This window comes from Physcomitrium patens, chromosome 22 (genome assembly GCF_059467195.1).
Source record: "Physcomitrium patens ecotype Gransden chromosome 22, ASM5946719v1, whole genome shotgun sequence".
Classification (NCBI taxonomy): Eukaryota; Viridiplantae; Streptophyta; class Bryopsida; order Funariales; family Funariaceae; genus Physcomitrium; species Physcomitrium patens.
Genome location: NC_143431.1, coordinates 13,566,574 through 13,584,406, shown reverse-complemented (window position 1 = coordinate 13,584,406; position 17,833 = coordinate 13,566,574). Strand labels below are relative to the sequence as shown.

At 39.9% G+C, this 17,833-nt stretch overlaps 2 protein-coding genes across 2 annotated transcripts; both read left to right on the top strand.

Moving 5' to 3' along the window:
• The first annotated feature begins 641 nt into the window (after positions 1–641).
• Positions 642–2,824, top strand: LOC112274672 (protein transport protein SEC13 homolog B). Its single transcript, XM_024504336.3, has 3 exons — positions 642–1,104; positions 1,675–2,109; positions 2,413–2,824. The coding sequence occupies exons 1-3, from the start codon at positions 781–783 to the stop codon at positions 2,587–2,589; spliced, it is 936 nt and encodes a 311-aa protein (XP_024360104.1). The 5' UTR covers positions 642–780; the 3' UTR covers positions 2,590–2,824.
• A 4,929-nt stretch (positions 2,825–7,753) lies between these two features.
• LOC141044768 (stomatal closure-related actin-binding protein 1-like) lies at positions 7,754–14,271 on the top strand. Its single transcript, XM_073530233.2, has 10 exons — positions 7,754–9,771; positions 10,525–10,653; positions 11,053–11,145; positions 11,413–11,553; positions 11,936–12,260; positions 12,537–12,656; positions 12,879–12,937; positions 13,081–13,215; positions 13,358–13,507; positions 13,724–14,271. The coding sequence occupies exons 1-10, from the start codon at positions 9,571–9,573 to the stop codon at positions 13,748–13,750; spliced, it is 1,380 nt and encodes a 459-aa protein (XP_073386334.1). The 5' UTR covers positions 7,754–9,570; the 3' UTR covers positions 13,751–14,271.
• Positions 14,272–17,833: the final 3,562 nt, after the last annotated feature.

Genomic DNA, 17,833 nt, shown 5'->3' with positions numbered 1-17,833 from the left:
TAAAAATAGAATAAAAAATAGAAATAAAAAGTTTGGAAACTATCACACCTCATTTATTTGATAATGATCCAACAAAACATTACACATAAAACATTTTTTTTATCAGCAAATTTTGATTCAATTTATCATCTCATTATGTGGTAATGAATTCTTTAAGATTGCAACATATTAACAATGTCAAAGAACACAAGTTATTTAATTATCTAAATAAATCTGCATAAAATCCAATTTTATGCTTTGTCTAATGTCTTCATTTCTTAAGAGTTAAAATGACAATATATGCATTAGATTTGTAGCAAAGTATTGGAACTGAGAGATCTGCAGCAAAAAGGAAGGTCTATTTTTCTCATTACAAGCTGTTGGGGTTTTGAGGTAACATGGCAAGATCCTGCACCTTTTAAGTGCACCCACGTATGCGACGAGCCCTATTGGCTGAGAGAGTGGGACTAACAGAGCCATGCCTTTAATCTATTGGCTGATTGACAACCTCCTCTTATGTTCTAAAAAAGGTCAAACGTGTACTTTAAAATTTAAAGGACTTTTCCGATAAAGCTAAAGCTACAGCTGTGATTTGTCTGTCCCGTTCATTTCCGCTTCCGTCAAACGTAGTTTCAATGTCGTTAGGGTTTGTTTTGTGAAGAGTCCAGCTTCGTTTGCTGGAAGTGCTTGGCTCTGTACAACCCCTAGGAGCTTGTCGTCGTTACTCTCAAGATAGCCGATTGCGTGCAAGGCAGTCTACTACTGTAATTTTTTCGCGTGTCCGAGTTTTGGGTTCGAGCGATGGGAACCACGGGGGAAGTGAGGGACGCAGGGAAAGAGCAGGTGATGGAGTCGGGGCATCAGGATGTGGTGCACGATGTGTCCGTGGACTATTATGGAAAGCGATTGGCATCGTGCTCTTCAGATCGGTTGATCAAGGTCTTCGCTATTAGCTCTGAGGACGTGTTACCGAATTCACTGGCGACATTGGCTGGACACGAAGGTCCCGTATGGCAGGTCGCATGGGCGCATCCCAAGTTTGGGAGCATTCTAGCTTCGTGTTCATATGATCGGAAAGTTATCATTTGGAGAGAAGGGGCTGAGAACGAATGGCATCAAGATCAGGTAGTGGATCCTTCCTTCGTCACTTATGTCATTTGATCTTGTCTGTCTGGCATATTAGTTCTGGCTTAGTGAATAGCTCCCCTGAATATATCTATCTCGATTTATCACGCCGAAGCCCCAGTAAATTTTTGATTCTTATTTCGTAGGGATTTATTGTATAGAGTAACGACTCTAGACATTCTCGGAACTCGTACTGGTTTACAGTTTGTACGGTTCTTTTACTCCTTACATTATATTTTTGGCAATTTCATGCGTAAACGGTAGTCATTTGTAGCCAGCCCTTTGCTGTTTAGAAGAATATAAATATAAACATGTATAAATGTAGCGTGCCATGTTTCAGGACATGCCTTACGACAGTGACTTGGAGTTTCAAACCAAATTTTTCTAATGTCTTAACTTGAGTACGGTGATCCCCACAGAATTACGTGTTATGCAAAGGTAGATCAATTAGCTGGAGATATTAGAGTTTAATCTTTGCTGATGGTGTGAAGTTTAAGTGCTGATTTTGCCAGATTCATATACTTGGAATGGATGTTGCCTTTGACAAAACTCTCTTTTATGTGTCCTCAGGTATTCCAGGAGCATGAATCATCAGTGAACAGCATTTCCTGGTCACCACATGAGTTTGGGCTGGGTCTAGCTTGTGGTTCGTCAGATGGAACCATCTCAGTTCTTACACTGAAACCTGATGGTTCATGGGAAAAGGCCAAAATTCAGCAGGCTCATCCCGTTGGAGTGACTTCTGTTTCGTGGGCATCTGCGAGTTCCCTGGAGACTTCCATAGGAGCGGACTCAAGACTCCTCCAGAGGCTTGCGTCTGGTGGTTGTGACAATACCGTGAAAGTGTGGAAATTTGAGAACAATAGCTGGAAGCTGGACTGCTTTCCTCCTCTGTCAAAGCATGTTGACTGGGTACGCGATGTGGGATGGGCGCCAAATTTTGGGCTTGGAAGGTCTACCATCGCTAGTGCATCCCAGGATGGGACAGTCGTCATCTGGACTCAGGTTTTTGTTTCCTTTTCTATAGCGACACGAAATTGCTCTTATGTTATTTCAACTTGGCTGTTTTAGCTGATGCTATAATATTTCAGGTTGAATAATTTCTCTTGTAAATTCTGGTATCGGTTGTTTGTGCGCGTGTTGGTTTGTTCTTGGTTGTTTGGCGCTGAAATGTTGTAAAATTGGATTCTGCTATAAAAATCATCATATTCCGGAACCTTCTGCTTGTTTCCCAGTTGTCACTCTTATTTTTCTTTGCCCTTTCATCTTATGCATTACTCTTTTTTGTAATTTGATTGTGAACCCCAGAAGAACGACGGGGATCAGTGGCAATCGTTGACTCTTAATGATTTTAAGACTCCAGTGTGGCGGGTAAGCTGGTCCCTAACAGGAAACATACTAGCTGTTTCAGACTCCAGCAGCAAGGTAACGTTATGGAAAGAAGAGGTTGATGGAGATTGGGTACAGATTTCGAATGCGCAATGAGTTCACATGTTTTATTTGAGATGTCTCCAGTGGCGTTCATGATGTAAAGCATATTTTCTGTAGATAGTACAGTAGAGATCATTCAAGTTTATAGATGAAGATTTTGGAAGCCCTGAAGAGCTGCAGAGAAGGTGACTGCATGTTTGAATGCTTAACATTTTTGCACCCGAAGCATGCATGAATTGAAGAGCACATGATGGATCCACTCCATCTGTTCTGACCTCTGATTTCTAAACGTGCCGAAATGTTTGATGGTGATGGTTATATTGTCTCTGTCGTGCAGTGCTTAGTTTCCAATGGGCAAGTCTCTAGGGCAGTTTCTTTGTTTTGCACAGGAAGATGATTTTAGACCAACAGAGGGTGAGGTCTCTTTTCTTTGGTATAGCTGCTAAAATCGATATGTAGGGTTACAATTCAAGTTCGATTATTTTAAAAAGAATGTTATTGTATCATTGAGAAAGTTCAATGTGGTATCAAGACGTTCGAATAAGCCAATTTAGAACACACCATCTATTTCGAGTAAAAGTTAAACTTTGGGACAACATTGGAAGTTACTATTTATATTGTATTTTTAAAGTTATCATAGTTTGTAGTATGCCACAATGGTTTTAGGTTTGCAAAAGATAGCCAGTTAAATTCTCTAAAAAAATCCCACTTCCAATGTCCTTAAAAATGTGAACACTTAAGGGACTTAGTGTTGATACCAGTTTTATTGCATAGCTCATTTATGGCTTGCCTTTGTGTAAGAAAGTCAATATTTTAGTAGCAGGTTGTCCTAGACTCAACTACTTGCATTTGAATGGAATCTTCAGACATCCTTCACTGTAAATCTTAGTTTGAGGTGTTGAAGCAGATAATGAACCATGGGTGTATGAGGTGTGAAGTTCTAAGTCAAATTTCATAGAATATTTAGGAATGTGTGACTGTGTAGATTTTGCTATGTCTTGTGATAGCGCAGATAAATGAAATGAATTATTGTAGGATTTCAAGTGTAAAATTCATAATAGCGGAACCCAGCAGAGCTCTGGTGTCAAATATCACTAACAGAGAAAAGTTTTCTGATGGGATCAAGTCACAGTAACGAGTCTTCAGTACGTTTTATTTTGTTTGTAAAGAGTCTCCAATACAGTTTATTTTCTTTGTAAAAATGTGCAGACAAGTTGTGCGAAGTGTTAGCAGGAAAAAAGAGAAGTGATAAACACAAAAAGCCGTTGGTTAAATATTTAACTTCATAAATAAATTCTTGCATAATGATAGTAACATTTTACAAGTAACACATCTAAATTCATGTAGACTATTTCATAAATTATTTGTTTTGGTGTTCAATGACTAACCAATAATTGATATATATATATATATATATATATATATATATAAAACTTGTAGCTCACTCTGAGATGTTTGTATGTATGCAAGTTGATATTAAAAACATGTAACAAAAAAATAAAGATGGCATATTTAGGCCATAACATTCTCTTCCCTTATTGAGTCTTTTCTTGAAGAACTTAAAACATATATAGAGGTGAATATATATATATATATATATATATATATGCATGATATTAGCACAATTTTTGATTATTTTTTTTTAACAATGAATATAAATATGTTTATGAGTAAATAATAAATAATAGCCACATGATTTATTAAAGTTTGTATCAATAAATTTAGGAGAATGTTAAATAGATCCAAGTTTTTACTAAATTGACCCACCCATCTTGAAACCAACATGAAAACAAATAATGATTTCTGAATTCATTTCTCCATTATTAGATCTGCAAACAATAAAAACCAACCACATTCATCATGATTACCATATTCTTCATGAAAGGTGTGTCTGTTTAGCAAAAACATGAATCTATTTAACATTCTTCTAAATTTATACAATTAATTTAAACATCAGAGTGTCCTCAAATTGTCCATATGTTGTGCAAAAAAACTTTTATTTAGTTTCTTCTTCATTCTGTATTAGATTTTTAGTTTAAATAAGATCATTTTGAAAAACAAATTGTACTAATAATTTTGAAATCCTTTGTAAAGGATGTTGGTGCTTCATGATAACTTTGACAAGCTATTTTAATAGTAATCACATGTAACACATAAGATCGTCTTCATTTCTTTGGGCAAAATAAATAACCAATTTTTAAAACGATGGATGAAAAATGCATGTCTTTTAACAGTTTATTTATTTTTTTCTATGTTTATTGAAAGTTTATTCACTTTTGGTATATTGAATCATACATTAACTCAAGACAACGTTGGGTTTCTTTTAGCAATTCCAAATCTTAATCATTAGATTGTTGTTGGGATAAAATACTAACATTTGTTCTAAAAAAACATATCAGAAAGTTGTATGTTTGAAAGGACATTCTTGAGTATTCATATTTGTTGATTAACCTACAGAACTAATCTATATTGCAACTGTAATGGATATTTTGGTTTCAAAGACAAAATTCATTGTTCCAACAAATCTTAATCGTTTCATCTTAATTGTTCCAATTCACACTATAATCACATAGAAATTACTCATCAAATTTAAGATTTGATTTGATTTTTTTTTTTTTGTTTGTTTGTTTGTTTGTTTGTTTTTTTTTTTAATATATGAGAAATATAAAATTTTAAAATTTCAAATCATTTTGGTTAATACTTTTTAACTTCAAATTTCATATATGAAGTTGTAAAATACAGGAAAAAACAAATTACAGAACACAGAAGAAGGAATTAGTAGTTCCTTGATGCATTAAAATAATTATATTTAACCTACATGAAATTCCTTGAATTTTACCATGTGCATATATTTGTGCATTTTTTTTTTTTTTTTTTTTTTTTTTTTTAAATCAAATCAAATGGCAAAGCTTAAAGAGGTTGGTATTTGTAATTTTGCTCAAACAAATGACTCTCTTGTGGTCCATCCTTTCCGAATTTTAATGCATATACTTCAAAAATAATAAACTTAATAAAAATGACCTCTAAAACACATATTTTTATCTCTAGAAAAAAAAATTATTAGTGAATTATTGAATCAAATTATTATAAATGCATTAATACATATGTATATATAGATATACATATATATATATATATATATATCAAAAAAAGTGCTATATTTTATTAAAAAAAAGGATTTGGCTTAAAATTAAAACAAATGTCACACACATTAATATTGCAAATATTTAAAACTTGTACTGTTACAAATCAAATTGCCAATTTCTTAATCGCCAAACAAGAAGCTGTTGTAAATATAAATTTTATCAACCCAATATGTGTTATGCAATCTAATTGCTGTAAGAATAAGGTTTTTATTTCAAGACTAAATATATTTACAATAGTAATTCAAATTTCTAGAGATAAATGCCTGTTTTTGTGCCACTGTAATATAAATATTTTAATGAACATTGTATTATGAAATGTTAATTAGTTTGACACTAAAATTTCATTCTCTTCCAAATACATCATCACATTCTCAACTCTGTTTGTTGATTCACATGCAGGATTGGACTATAAATATATGTAAACTCAAATTGGAATTTAACAACACAAAACTTTGAATCACAATTACATATAAATTTGTTTGGCTCATATTTGAATGACAAAAAGTCCCTAGAGAAATTCATTGTAATCCACTTTCCAGCCTGCCCATCACAGTTGCATGTACACTTATCATTGTTGAGCACACAATTGTCACTACAGCTACAGAGATGAACCAAGCAAACATTCACATGCCACTTAAAGTAAGGCAACCTACATCAGCTGATAATCCATCTAATGACTTAAGGTCTAACTTCCAGTGCTTCCAACACCAACATGTACACAAAATGGCATTGTGCGAGTGTTCCATAAGCAGAAGAATGGCACATGTGGATCTGAAACCATGGCCTCCATGTGGTGCCTTGAACTCCATCTGAACTTAGTTCATGTGGTGGTGAAGCCCAATAAATCAAAGGCTGTGGGTTGGGGTGGCTTCCTGCTGCTCTAACAATCCTGTGGACAGAGAGCAAGCTTCCACAAGAGAGCACATCTTGAGAAAGTAAAAAACTGAATGAGGCACAAGCCCATTGAAATGGCCCCACTCGAACCCCCCATTAATGAAAACCCTTGATTTCATCTGCAAGTCTTTGCAACATCACAGGCAGCAGTCCACTTTGATGTGCATGAAATTCAGCTCCTGTGACTAAGTTATGCTGGTGGAATGGAAAAGTCACCCCACCTCCACCTCATCCTGCAGTTCCCAAGGTGGATGAGGGCAGTCCTGGACACAGTGGCTTGTTTCCCTTTTAAGCTTCCTAGCCTCACAGGTTCCCTCCATCTGAGCTTTGAACTCATCTTGAGATGCAAGCCCACTGCATCTTCATCAGCTTTGGAATGCTTTTGAATGAAACACCACTGCTATTTTCTGGGCAGGGCTGCATGATTTCTATAAACAGTGCATTGCATTCAACCTTTGATTACAATTGCCCCTGCCTTGGCACCCATTGCACCCTCTTGCCAGTAAAATGGCTCTGAGAGTGATTGCTGGGGGCTGTGTTGAAGGACAAGTTTGCTGTGGGCCAATCTAGTTCATTTTCCCTAAGAACAAATGAATTGCAAGTACAGCAGCAGTTTGGGCATGAACCCATTCTTGACATCTTTGTGAGTTGTGCTGCCCATTAGCTCAGCTTTCCATGCACCTCCTACCTAGCAGAAGCTACAAAAGCCTAGTGGGGGGGGGGGTGTGTGTGTGTGTGTATGGGGGTGCAGTCCCCAAGGTTTGAAGGCATGATCAAAATCAGCCAGGCTTGGCAACAAGCAAGTAAGCCAACTGTTTCAAAGTGGTGGAAGGGGAAAGAAAGAGGCTCAGGTGGTGTGAAAAGGGGGAGTTCTTCAAAGCTTGATCCAGGGTCTCTTTCTTTCAGTGTGTCAAATGGGCACTTGCATGATGTCACCTCCATTGGGCAAAGATGGGCAAAGATGGTCAAAGAAGGACAACTCATGCAATAGTTGTTGGTGTTTACATAATGCCACCACCCAATCAACCACCATAGCCTGCCCTATGCTGTGTGACAAACAATCCAGGCCCACCACCCCCACCCAAACCCCCCATTGCCGGTGCCCTTTAGACAAGTTCAAGCTCCATGGTGCCGAATTAGAGACACCCCTCCAATCCACTTCTGCTATTTATATCTGCTCCCCCACACGCGCTCTGCCACGTGGACGGAGTCCAGCGCCGTCCGCCACCCATCGCCGTCCCCGCCCTCCCCGCTCTCTGATCGGCTCTGCGTTTTGCCCGCCTCAACCTGCATTGTCCCTCCCTCCCGCCTCCCGTCTTCCCCCGCGACGGACTCTGTCTCTTGTCTCGTCGACCCCTTCTCTCCTGATTGGCATCGTGTTCCTGGCTTCCGGGCTTCCCACAAGCACTCACTCGCATCCGTGTATGTGGTGGCCCTTGCAGTTGCTTCTCTGGATTCGAAGTTTCATCGTTGGGTCCGCATGCTGGGAGCCTGGCAGTCACTTCGATTACTGGAGGAAGTATGTATTTGTTTCGCCATTCCATCTGATAATTGGCATGTGTTCTTGAAGAGTGATTGGTGCAGCCTCTCCGTCCCATTTGGAGTGGTCATTGTGGGTCTGGTTTTCCGAGGAGCTGGGGGTCGCTACCAGTGCCGGAACAATTGGGTGCCGCGGGTTCCTCCCTGATGGTTGACATGTATGCTTGAAATGGGATTGATGCGAGGCGCAGGAGACTTGGTGCACTTTTTGTAATTTTGTTCCTACTTGTTGAGTCGAGATTTCGGAGCGGCGATTGGAGGTCTGGTGCACAACATCCGCCATTGCCTGTTTCACAGAGGTGCTTGTCGCACGCCAGTCGATAATCTCAATGCTCAATCGCTCACGGCCACTGTAGTCGGAATTCTCCTTCTGCATTGCTGCCTTGTTATCATTGTTATCATTGCCCGGCACGGAGGGAGGGGGAGGGAGTAATAGGAGGTGGTGCAGGTCGGATTGGGTGTCGGATCTCGTGGTAGACCAAGCCATTGTACGACATTGTCTCATTTGCTCGACTGCTACGCGACTGGCCGGAGCGGAGACTTAGTCGCACTAGCTGGGGCCCCACTCACAGCAATCTCCGCAGGTCAGCCAATTAGAAGTTCCTTTGCATCTGCGGTCCTCCAGCGAGCAGCAGCGTAGCTTGGCAGTGTGGGAACTAGGAACAACCAAGCAGAGCCAGGTAGAGCGAGTTCTAGAGTCTCTTACTTGGCAGATGCGGGTAGCCTGTGGCTGAGGAGCAATTTCGGGTTGGTTTTGTTGGAGAGCTTCAGCCTCAAGAAGAAAGTCGCACTGTACTGTGCAGCAGTGGCCTTGGAATAGCGTCCTCTGTTGTCGTTGTAGTTCTCTATAGGCTGCACGGCGAAGCGATCTCTCAGATGGTGGCTGGAAGCTTTTAGAGGTGAACTTATATTTTGAGTGGAAGCGTGAAAGGATTAAGCGTAATTGCAATTTGAGGTTGTTGACGGTAGTGTGCGTAGTGCTTAGGCGGGAACTAAGCTTCCTAGGGCGAGGAAGGATTTTGTTGGGGGACTGCGCTGTTGATTGAGTGGAAGATCACTGGAAAGACAGGAAACTGTGCACCGGATTTGTGTGCCCGTTTTTGAGAGACTACCAATTGCGGCATTGCAAGCACTGACAACGAGCGTGGAGAATAGACGCGAGCGATTTCGGGTGAAAGAGGCAGCTTAGGATGACGCACGGACGATGCGGTATACGAGGAAAGGCAGTTTGGAATCACGGCTGCACGTAGAAGTGGAGATGCCGTTGCTGGAGAGAGGCGTCGTGTTTCGTCGGCGGTGATGCCCATTCAGATCACGGAGGGAAGCATGGTTACGGGAGGACAGTGTTAAAATTTCTAGTTGTAGGGCGAGGTGGAAAACGGGTAGGCTAGCTCCCGCAGCAGTCCAAGCCTAGAGCGTTGGGAGCATCACGGCGGAGTTTCACAAGGTGGCTAAAATGAGGGGCGTCACAGCGGAAGTGAGCTATGACCGCACTGACGAGGGAAAGGAAGGGCTCGCGGCAGCCAGGGAGATGGTGGGCAAGGAATCGTCGGACTTGTGGGGAAGGGTGAAGAGGATGTCAGTGCGGGATTTGGCGAGCAAGTTCGAGTCAGGCCAAGCCGCTGCGCAAGCAGCTGCTGCCAGGCTTGCTGAAGAGGTAATTACAGCAATCGTTGTTTATGCCCCCTTTCCTGGTCGAAGTTGTCGAAGGTCACTTGCATTGTGTGCCGAGGCCAAGGTTCGATGTCTGATGTCTCTTAAAGTTTCGGGAGACACGCTGCGTGAATGTAAGAGATTCGTATTTATGAGCCACTCGGCACTGGTAATGGGCCACGAGGTCTTGGCCGATTGTAGCGACGACATTCGAGGGACTTTCTTCTTTCCAAGGTGCAACCAGTGGATAGTATGCGAAGCTGCAAAGGTTTTGTCCTGAAACGAAGTGGGAATGGATGGCTTGGCGTTTGATTGGAGGAAAATCGGAGCTGAAAGCTTCGAATGGGTAAACGAAATACTGCGGCTGTAGGGACTCGTATTATCACAGCCTCAAAACGAGGCATACGGAGTGGTGGAAGTTCATATTCCAAGGAGACAAGGCTGTGCGCCTTCCTACAGTGACTGTTCCAACGCGCATCGAAGTACTGAGTTCGGATTTACAAGAGGGCGGATATTTGCAGATGCGTATGCTTAGGACATTTTGAGCGCGTTTGGGTCTTCTTGGAATAGCTCGGTCGAACACCGAATGGGCTGTACTAGCGGACTCTGAAACTTACTGAATCCGACTTTACTCATGTTTTTGAACAGAATTGCGCACACAACGTTGTGACGAGATGTGGACTTCACTGACTGTGCGAGCTCTTTTCTGCGTCGTATCCCGTGGCGAATGTCTGACTCTGGATGTGGTTATGTGCAGCAAAAAGCCAAAGAAGTGGCTCTCTTGGACAAACCAGCGCTTCTGAAAAAGTTACGTGGGCTGCTCGGAGACCTTTTGGGCCGTGTTGCGGGGCGGAACAAAGATGATGTCACGGAAGCTCTCATCACAGTATGTTGCTTGCTTATTTATCTATTTATTTATTAATTGCTGTGCCCTTCGCATCACAGGAGGAGGGTGCTCGATGAAGAAATGCGTGTAATCATAGCCGTTCCTAATCATGCCATGACCTGGATTTGCGGTATGCTGGCAGTAGCGTTGAGTCGTGGCACTGTGGATGGCACATGTCAAAAGTCACGTGGTTGTGTCGCACTGATCGTTACTATACTACGTGACACTGACAGCGTCATGAGAACAAGAAGGTGTTATTTCGTTTGTTTTAGGTTGTGTTAACGAGCTTCTTTCATGTTGGGGTGATTTTAGGCGAGGTAGATATAGGCGAGGGAAGTCAAGGTGTTCCCTTGTGTACAAAAACGTTGAATGGCTTTTGAGTTGATGGTTTTGTGGCAGGTGGATGCAGTGGAAGCTCAATGGACACAACGGGAGACCGAGGCCATGCAGGAAAGAGGAGAGTCGAGGAAGCTCGCTGCTCTTTTCCAGAAGGTTGCGGCAACTTTTCGTAATTCAGTAGCTTCTATAAGTGATTTTCCATAGTATACAGCACTTGTTATCCCGCTTCACTGCTTCATCAGCATGTGAGGATCCTTCACGAATCTGTGATAGTGGACAATCGTATGGGCCGTATGTCGGTGATCGCAGTAGTACTAGAAGCGTGTTCATGGTCACATTGATGAGCGACTCGATTTCCATTACCAGTTGCTTCAATTCTCGGAAATGTGCATGCTAACGATGGCATGGACCGTATTCCAGGCCTCGGAGGATGCAAAGAGTATCATAGAGAAGGAACGGCAAGAAGCCCAGGCGGAGATCGAGGCTGCACGTGCCACTGCACTTCGCTGTCAACAAGCGTTGGAAGAGCAGACTCACGCTTTAAGTCACGCCGAGCAAGAGGTACACAGCAAGGGATTTAGTTCACCCTGTTTTGGTACTTGAAGTTCCGTGGGGCATGAGAAAAAGCGTGGGGTGCAATCTGTGGGGATCGTGCAATTGATGAGAGAAGCGTTTGCATTCATTATGTCCACGGGTAGAGTTCGAGAAACTTGCTGAGTGAACATGCTGCGCGGAAGGCGCAGGGCTGCAAAGTGTCGGACCTCAAACATTAGAAAATTAGAAGTGCTCGTCTCGCCTGCTCAACGCACTGATGACTTTGAGGATTGCATTGCATTATCTGGGTTTACCCCTGAAGAAGCTGCACGTGTGGACAGTGCGGGAAGGCATCTTGGGCAATGGACATCCTGGGCTGGTATCTGATGCCAAGTCGTGGCTGGTGCAGGAGCTTGTGGAACTACGACAGGAGATCAAAGAAGCCCGCAGAATAACGATGCTGCACGCGCCTAGTAAGGTTATGGACATGGAGTACGAGATTGCAGGTCTACGACAGCAGCTCACTGAGAAGGCTCTTGAGGTGGTTGCTCTCCGCAAAAAGGTGGATGCTTTAGTGTCGAACTCAGAAGGTCCGTCACACTTTGAGCTGCAGGGCGAGGAGCGGCTTGGGTCTTCCCTAGTCATCGTCCCTGCTGACTCACTTTCTCCAGAGCTGGGAAAGTGCAAATTCCAGTGGCACCGTATGCATGGGATCAAGGCTGAAACCATCATAGGTACATTAGGCGGCTGATGCTGATGTGGGGTTCTTGTGTTGTGGGATGTTCTTCTACTGTTGTCACTGAAGGAAAGTTCTTTTGTATGATCATGTTCCAGCTGTGGGCGTTACAGAGTTGCGGGAGCTATTCATTGCATGGTTCACCAAGCAAAGGAATATGGTTTAGAATCGAACGCTATTGTGCTGTTCTGTGTGAGGATTGCCATATGCGTCATTGACCTTGTTTGGTTGCCGTCTTGTTTGGGTCGCTAAAGCTGCTTATGCGCACGCGTAGGTGCTACGAGGCCTCAGTATGCTCCCGAGCCTCTGGATGTTGGGAAGAAGCTGAAAGTTGACATTGACCTTCCGGATGGTAGTCGAGAGTCGCTTGCAACTTCGGGCCCTATAGATGGAGGTGAGAGATGCTCAGCACTTGAGTACCGATTCACCTTGTGTGACAGTTAGTGGTCCCCAACTTCGACCAATCTAGGGTCAGTTATGACGAAAGCGCAATGCATATGTGCAAGAGCAGAATGTAAAACCGTGCTATGGGTACTGAGATCCGATTTATGGTGTATGTAACCCTTGTTGATGCATTTGTGAATATTTCGTTGACATTCGTCGTGGGTTGTGGCAGCTGCTGGACTAGGTCAGTGTGTGGAAGCATTGGTCCGGAAAGGAGGAGCTGAGTTCAATGTACGCCACTCCGTAGACACTTAACTGAATTTGGTGGTATCGTAGTGGACGAGCTATGTTTTGGGGTCCTGTTTAATACTACTGTAAAGATACTCTAAACGTAGTTGGGGGCCTGTCTGACGAAGTTGACTTGTACATGACAGGTTAGAATCTTCCAAGAGAATGGCGAACACGTTGTCAAGGCCACATTTCAAGTGCTGGTTATCGACAAATCGCGAATGAAGCTTTTCAAAGGCCGGCACAACCGAGCAAAAGAAGAATACTCTTCGTCTATGCAGGTGTGCACCCTTCCGATGGCGTGCAATTTTGGCGGAGGGAGTGGTAGAAGCTGAGTGTGCGATTTGGTGTGACTCGGAAGAATGCTGTGAAAGGTATTTTGTACAGTTAACAAGTGTGTTGTGTGATTCCGTGGACAAGCAGTTGTGTGGTGCACGAGGCGGTGGTGATGCAGCCGCGCGGAGCTTGTATTGGGTGGCGAACAAGAGCCTTACCTTCATGCTGGTGTTGGACTCGGAGCGAGAGCGCAACGCAGCGATCATGTTGGCGAGAAGATTTGCTTATGACTGTAATGTATGTGCACTGGAATTGGGTGCCTGCACCTGAGCTGATTCTCCGAAAAGGCGTCCTTGACTTGATGCTTGCTTGGAAATGGCTGACCTGGAACGCTGTGTTCGTTGGGATGGTGGTGTCAGGGAGTGAAGGGTTCGGATCTTGGGGAGGAGCAGGTGCAGGCTAGATGTTCGCGGCATTCCTCATCAGGATCTGACGATGTTTCTATTTTGGCAGGTCATACTTGGTGGACCTGATGACTAATTCCCCAGAGGCAATCAACCACGATGGATCTGTAGAATCTGGAATGGGGTGAGTTCGACGGGTGCAACATTATTCCTGTGAAGTGCAGTGGAGATTCACAGCCAGCTGTGATGGTCAATATCTTGGCCCCCTACATTCGCCAGGCGGGTTGTGTATTGAGCCACCGCATATGTATGTCACCCCGTACGAGGGACGCACCTTCGTGACCTCTGCTATTGGGTTCGTAAACCTGCTTAGAGCACTTCGAAACCCCGACAGATCCTCATAAGAATCAGCGCTTGTATCGTAGAGACCTGTGGCTTTGCTCAAGATAGGTTGGAGTGAAGCACTAGATATCTGATTTCGCCTGTTTGAAAGAAGTTTACAAATGCCACCACACTGGGGTGGCATGACGTAGTCGTAGAAATGGAGGGCCCTGTTTGAGACGAAGAGATTTTCTGAGGTGCCGCCTGACGAAGGCGGGAACAGTACTGTATTGTAACCCTCATGGGTAATTTGTAACAGTCGAGCGAGTTGAATTTTGCGAGGTGCATAGGTTCCTGTCCATCATTTTGCTTAGGCAGTGCGGGCTGCTTGAGTGTGTGGGGCATTTGAAGCGTGGCGATGATTGACTTGGCCAATCCAAGAATGCCAACATGTTTTCCAACAAGTGGCTGCAGTGCTTTTAAGAGCAAAACAAGCTACATTACATCAGGATTTTTAGCTAAAGTGGTTCAATAAGCCAAGAAGCTACCAATGCTGCCCTATTTGAATTCCCAGCAATCATTGCTTGCTATAAGTTAATGGACATGTTAAATATAGATAAAACTGGTATATTTTTTGTTCACGTGAGGTAATATTGGAAGCCATATTATGGAAGGCACAGTGTAGCAGACACGGCTTTGTTTAGTTGAGAGGTTTTACATTCTCTTTGAACTTATCTAGGTTAATTTTGGTTTACTTGGGTGGGTGTGGATGTATAGGAGAGGAGACTCTTTAGACTTAATATTCAATAGAAGTATGATTGGATTAATTGGTGGGAAGACCTTTTTGTGGAGTGGTTATTGAACTTATAGTTATTTGAAAGTAATGAATGGTGAATTGCATAGCTTCTTAGTATTTTTAGGTACAAGTTGCTTTTACTATAGATATAATTGTAAGTTTCTAATTAGTTACTTGCATAATATAAATTAGAAGTTGATATTATCAATTTTCTTCATTAGACTATTTGGAATGTCCCAATGCTAAGGATTTTGAGCCATTGGTAGATATTGACAAGACTTATTAGCTTATTTGAAATTGGATATTATTAGTAGGCTTTGGATCTTTAGTGTATATTTAATGACATGGAAGAAAATCATTGTGGTACAATGTGTGATTGTTTCTTGGATTGAATAAGAGGCATTTTATCACAAGATTGGAAATCAAGGACTTAAACTTAACAAAAGAAGAAGTGTTATACAAATTGTAGTTTCAATGATTGGTATGTGTTTGAGTTGTTGCTACAAGTCTATGATTATAAGGCTCTTGTAACCAACAAGTTATAGACTAAGGGACATATTAAGGATTCAATCTATGTAGAGTACTATTAAACAAAGCATATTGAGCTTATTTCAATGTTTGAGTAGGATGTAGTTTTTAGAATGGTTATGCTTGATGTTAAAAAAGATGAGCAGTTTGAGAAAGGTAAAGAGATTGTATTAGCAAATTCAAAAAGAAAGATTTTAGTTATTAATATGCACAAGAAAAGTAATAGGTTTATTGTACTTTCATAATTGGCACAAGCTATTTAAGTGGCTTTTAGTACTATGGGACAACTGCCTCTTTTGGATTCCTTACATTTATTTTTTTTGTGCATCTAGATATTAAATATGGTAGTTTTTTTAGGATTAAATGAATTGGATCTAAGACTCAAAGAAGAAAAAGAAGATGCTCCTAGGACCTTGTACATATACATGGCCTACTTTGTTGCAAAATCTTATAGTATTTTTATGGAGAGCCAATTAGTAAAGATATATATATATATTTTTTTCTAAAAAATTATTATTCGATTTGCCTTTTTTAAGAATTACTCTAGCTTATGAGGACACGGCTACTTTGGTGTCTTAAATGGCTATGATTTTAAGACTAAAAAAATCTTTATTTATTTTTGGTAATTTAGCAAAGATCAAAGTTACCAAAGACTTATATTGCTAGGAATGTGGTGGGATTTTTCATACTAAGAAAGATCTATCATGTTATAAATATTCAAATGACTCTTTTCAGTAAAAAAATTCCAAGAGAAAAAGAAAATATTAAGAATGAGACAAAGGTAAAAAAAAAAAAAAAAAAAAAAATCAAATATAGCTATTATGGAAGGAATAATGATATTGTTAATTATTGTTTTTGATTGCAACTAGAATTACAGCTTGCAAGTAATGTAGCAACTAAGTCACATTAAAAGAAGAAAATTAAGACTAAAATTATAAAGCTTGAGCAAAAATTCAAGACATTTCTATCTCTTGTCCAAATTTTAAGCTTTTAGAGAGATAGTAGAAGTAGTAGCTACTTGTGCTCAAATAATAGAAAAGTCTATAGCCTTTATTATTTGTAATAGTAGAGGAATTTTATAAGTTTGCCACAATCACCTATCACACCAAATTTGCCAAGTATGATTTTTTTTTATTGTTTGATTTGACAAATACTACTACTACAATGAAGGCCTACAATCTTTAGTCTTTGAGGTGTGGGGATTCTACTTCAAAAGACATTATACAATCTTTAGTTTAGAAGGTTTTGCAAATGCTTATCTTTTTTGGTATAATATTAAGAGCACAAGTTTTTCATTTGGTTGATACAATATTAGAGGATATGACCAATTTACCATCTCTTTAGGTTTCTTAAGAAATTGTGGAGTTATTTCCAACCAAAGACTTTGAAGAATTAGCCAAATTATAAGCTAAACTTGCTATTAAGGTCGTTTTATTTTTTTAAAGAATATACTAAAAATAAAATTTCATAATTTTTATCTTTAGATGCCTTTTTTGTAGAAAAACAACATATTTTGCAAATATTTCTATAGAAATTCTATTCATAAGCAATATAATTTATAACTTAGAATTATGCATTTTATATAAGAGCTTGTTTAAAAATATAATAAAATTAAAAACATAATTACATAAGAATTGTACATTTTATATAAGAGCTTGATTGAAAATATAATAATATAAGTAAAATTTAGAAAGAGAGTAATAAGTAATTTAATATTAATACTAAATTTTTATAAAAATGGCTTCTATTTACTTTATAAGTCCATAAACAAGGGAAAAAATTAGGTTAGCAAAAATAATTTTATAGGTATCTTTAAATAAAAATAAAGAGTAGCTTTCAATAAAAATTACCTAGAAAAATCTTAAATTGATATCTAAAGAGGATTAATATGAACAAGAGTTGAAACCAAATAGGAGGACATAAAATCCTACACTCATTGCAAATTTGAGGTCTTTTTTTTTTTTTTTTTTTTTTTTTTTTTAAATTAAAGAAGAAGGTTTAAAAGAAATCTCAATAGGATTTTTTTGAGCATTGGTTTTGATAAATTTGAATGCAAAAAGATTTTATAAGAGCTTTTCAAAGTTATAATTATTTTGAATGATTTTTTTATTTTAAAGAAAAAAAATTGTATTAAATTTGTGCTGTATAATTTTGAGCTTAATTGGATGGTTTTATCAAAGTTTATTGAATCTCAAATGAGCTGAGATTTCAAAAATTGGATTTTGAAGGTCACTAAAGGTTTCTATGATTTTGAGCAATTTTCTAAATATATTGAAGTGGTTATTTTTAAAGTTGATAGTTGAATTTATTTTTAATATTTATAAAAAAGTTTAGAGCAAGTAATTGATGCAAAAAGAAGATATTGATGCTAGAAGATTGATATCAAAGCTGAAGAAAAAAGATAGTTGAGATTCAAACAGATTATGAGCATTTTTTCTTAATTTGTGAATTTAATTTTCTTTAAATATTTTATACTTGTTTTCAATTAGTAGATTGAGAACTTGGAAAATTTTAAATCAAGATTGGTGGTTATATTAATTTTTTTTAAGGATTTAAATTTATTGTAGACTTTAT